Raw genomic sequence first — 2,258 nt, forward strand, 5'->3', positions numbered from 1 at the left:
AAAAAAAAAAAAAAAGAGTGAGTTATTTTACACTCAGAAAGGAAACTTAAATATGAAAATTCCAAGTACATGTGTGACCAATGTATTATCTAAACAGGAATTAAAATTAAATATCTATGTTTTGAACTCACTGAAGAAAAGTTACATTTGTAGGTTATGTGAAGTTTGTTTCAGATTTTCCACACTTGACTATAGGAAAAACTTTCATATGATAGCCCAAGAAAAGTTTGAGTTTCATAAACTCTTAGCTTGAGTTTAAGAATTGTTTGAAGGGAAGGTGTCAATTTCATAAAAACTGTAATGATGAGTAAAATTCAGAGCATTTCTTCCCTGACCAGCACCAAGTGTGGGCTCTTCTAGCTAAGTGGAATTGCGTGTTTGGAAAGGATGTCGCCACTCAGTGAAGTGCTGGAAACTAGGCAGTCAAAGGAGAATTGGGAGAGTCTTCTGATTCACTTACCTGATAGACAAACCACTGGCAGAATGCTGGGGAGACCCATTCTCGTGCATGAATGCCACAATCCATAAAAATAGCCTTTCTTCTTTCATTCTTTTTTCCAATCTATTTAAAAATAAACTTGAGATATTGTTTTGAACAAATTCACACATTGATCCCTTCTTGACCAATAACTCATTCATATTCTCAAAGCAATTCTTTCCCCTGTCTATTGTTGAATGAGAACCATGTATGCACATATTGTTCTCAGAAGGGACTACGGGACATATCCTTAGATGTCTATCCATAATTCATAATCTATTACAATGTATATTTTTCAAAAAATTTTTCTAGTGTCAGGGCAGCTGGTAGGATTTTGAAAAAAATTTGTAGTCCATTGTTTTTATTTTATTACTAACATCCTGTGTTCTGAGAAATTGATTATAAAGTCACTTTTGTTTCTGCCATTTCCTTTTGCTTTTCTGGTTTTGTAAACTGGGGATATTTACCCTGGAGTGGAGAAGATCTTGTGTTGTGTTGGAGTGGGGAAGGGAATTAGTACTGGTTACTTGAATGGCTGCCATTTTGAAGAGAGTGCAGATTTGTTTTGGGTGATTGGAGATAATGAATGAATGGGGATTCAGGATGTGGATGGGCTTCTCACTTGTTAAGTGGCTGCTTCAGGGAGCAGTATCTTTGGATGTGCAAAAATCCAGCAGCAACAGAATGGAAATTGTTGGCTCTGTTTTAGGGAACCCTCCAGCAATACAGGGTTGAAATGCCTAATATACTGTTCTACAGTCCTATGAGGCTATGATATTTAAATTCCTTTCATGACATTTATTCATCAGTTTCGCTGCATTTTAAGGGGTGAGGGTTTTTTATACCAGAGACATCACAGACTCTCGTAATAAAGCTGTGTGATGAAATATTTGTTTGGGTTTGTCCACTGTGCAATCTCTGACAAATGTTTATCCAGACACTTTCTTGGTTCCACCAAAACCACCTGTCACTTCTATTCTTTAATGGATGTCTGGAGCTTAAATAGTCTTTCAGAGATAATATGTATTGTCTCAAAAATGACTCAGTTGTATTAGAAAGTAACTTTTAAATTCATGTTTTTCAACAATAATAAGAACTAGTGGTTCTTGCATTATTTTTACCTTCAGGACATAGAGTGGATTATCTTCAACAGTAGATCCAATTTTAATACGGGAGACCATTTCAGGATGCTTATCCATCATCTTTTCAGTCCAAGCCACTATCTTAAGAGCAAAATCAATTTTGCAAAATTAGAATAAAAGAAAATAAAATGACAATAAATATTAAGGGTAGCTTAAAAAGTACAGGCATTTTATACTGTACCTTTTCCCAGTTGTTGTATTTTGCATAGCTGTGCCTGCCTGGGATATCTTCTTTAACATCAAACTGTTTCTCAATCTCTTCTTGTAGATCATGAATCAAGATTCTGTTTGACAGGGGAATGATAAAATACATGTTTTATCATGAGAAAGGAAAACACAGTTATCTTTCATTTGCAGAAAACTTCTCTTCCTTCTCCTGTATCTTTAATCAAGTTTGCTCTGTTTCTTCATTATTCTCCTCTGTCTATCTCCTTTAGACATGTCATATGTCTGGCTTCTGATCTCCCCATTTATCTGGAGCTGTGCTGTCCAGTATGATAGTCTCTAGCCCCATGTGCCTACAGGACATGTGATGTGGGGCTTGTCCAAGAGTAGATTGCTGTATGTGTAAAATATATACCAGATTTTGAAGATAGTATAAAAATTATATAAATTATCTCACTAATAAGTTTTATATT

At 35.2% G+C, this 2,258-nt stretch overlaps 1 protein-coding gene across 1 annotated transcript in view; it reads right to left on the reverse strand.

The window, feature by feature from the left end:
• CPA3 (carboxypeptidase A3 (mast cell)) overlaps nucleotides 1-2,258 on the reverse strand; it is a 35,825-nt gene that overhangs the window by 16,793 nt on the left and 16,774 nt on the right. Inside the window, exons 4-6 of the mRNA XM_011972797.1 lie at nucleotides 1,802-1,904; nucleotides 1,600-1,701; nucleotides 461-562 (exon numbers count right to left, since the gene is read on the reverse strand). Of these exons, the coding sequence (XP_011828187.1) occupies nucleotides 461-562; nucleotides 1,600-1,701; nucleotides 1,802-1,904 (307 nt within the window). The remainder of the gene's footprint in view (nucleotides 1-460; nucleotides 563-1,599; nucleotides 1,702-1,801; nucleotides 1,905-2,258) is intronic.

Source organism: Mandrillus leucophaeus, unplaced genomic scaffold (genome assembly GCF_000951045.1).
Source record: "Mandrillus leucophaeus isolate KB7577 unplaced genomic scaffold, Mleu.le_1.0 Scaffold130, whole genome shotgun sequence".
NCBI lineage: Eukaryota > Metazoa > Chordata > Mammalia > Primates > Cercopithecidae > Mandrillus > Mandrillus leucophaeus.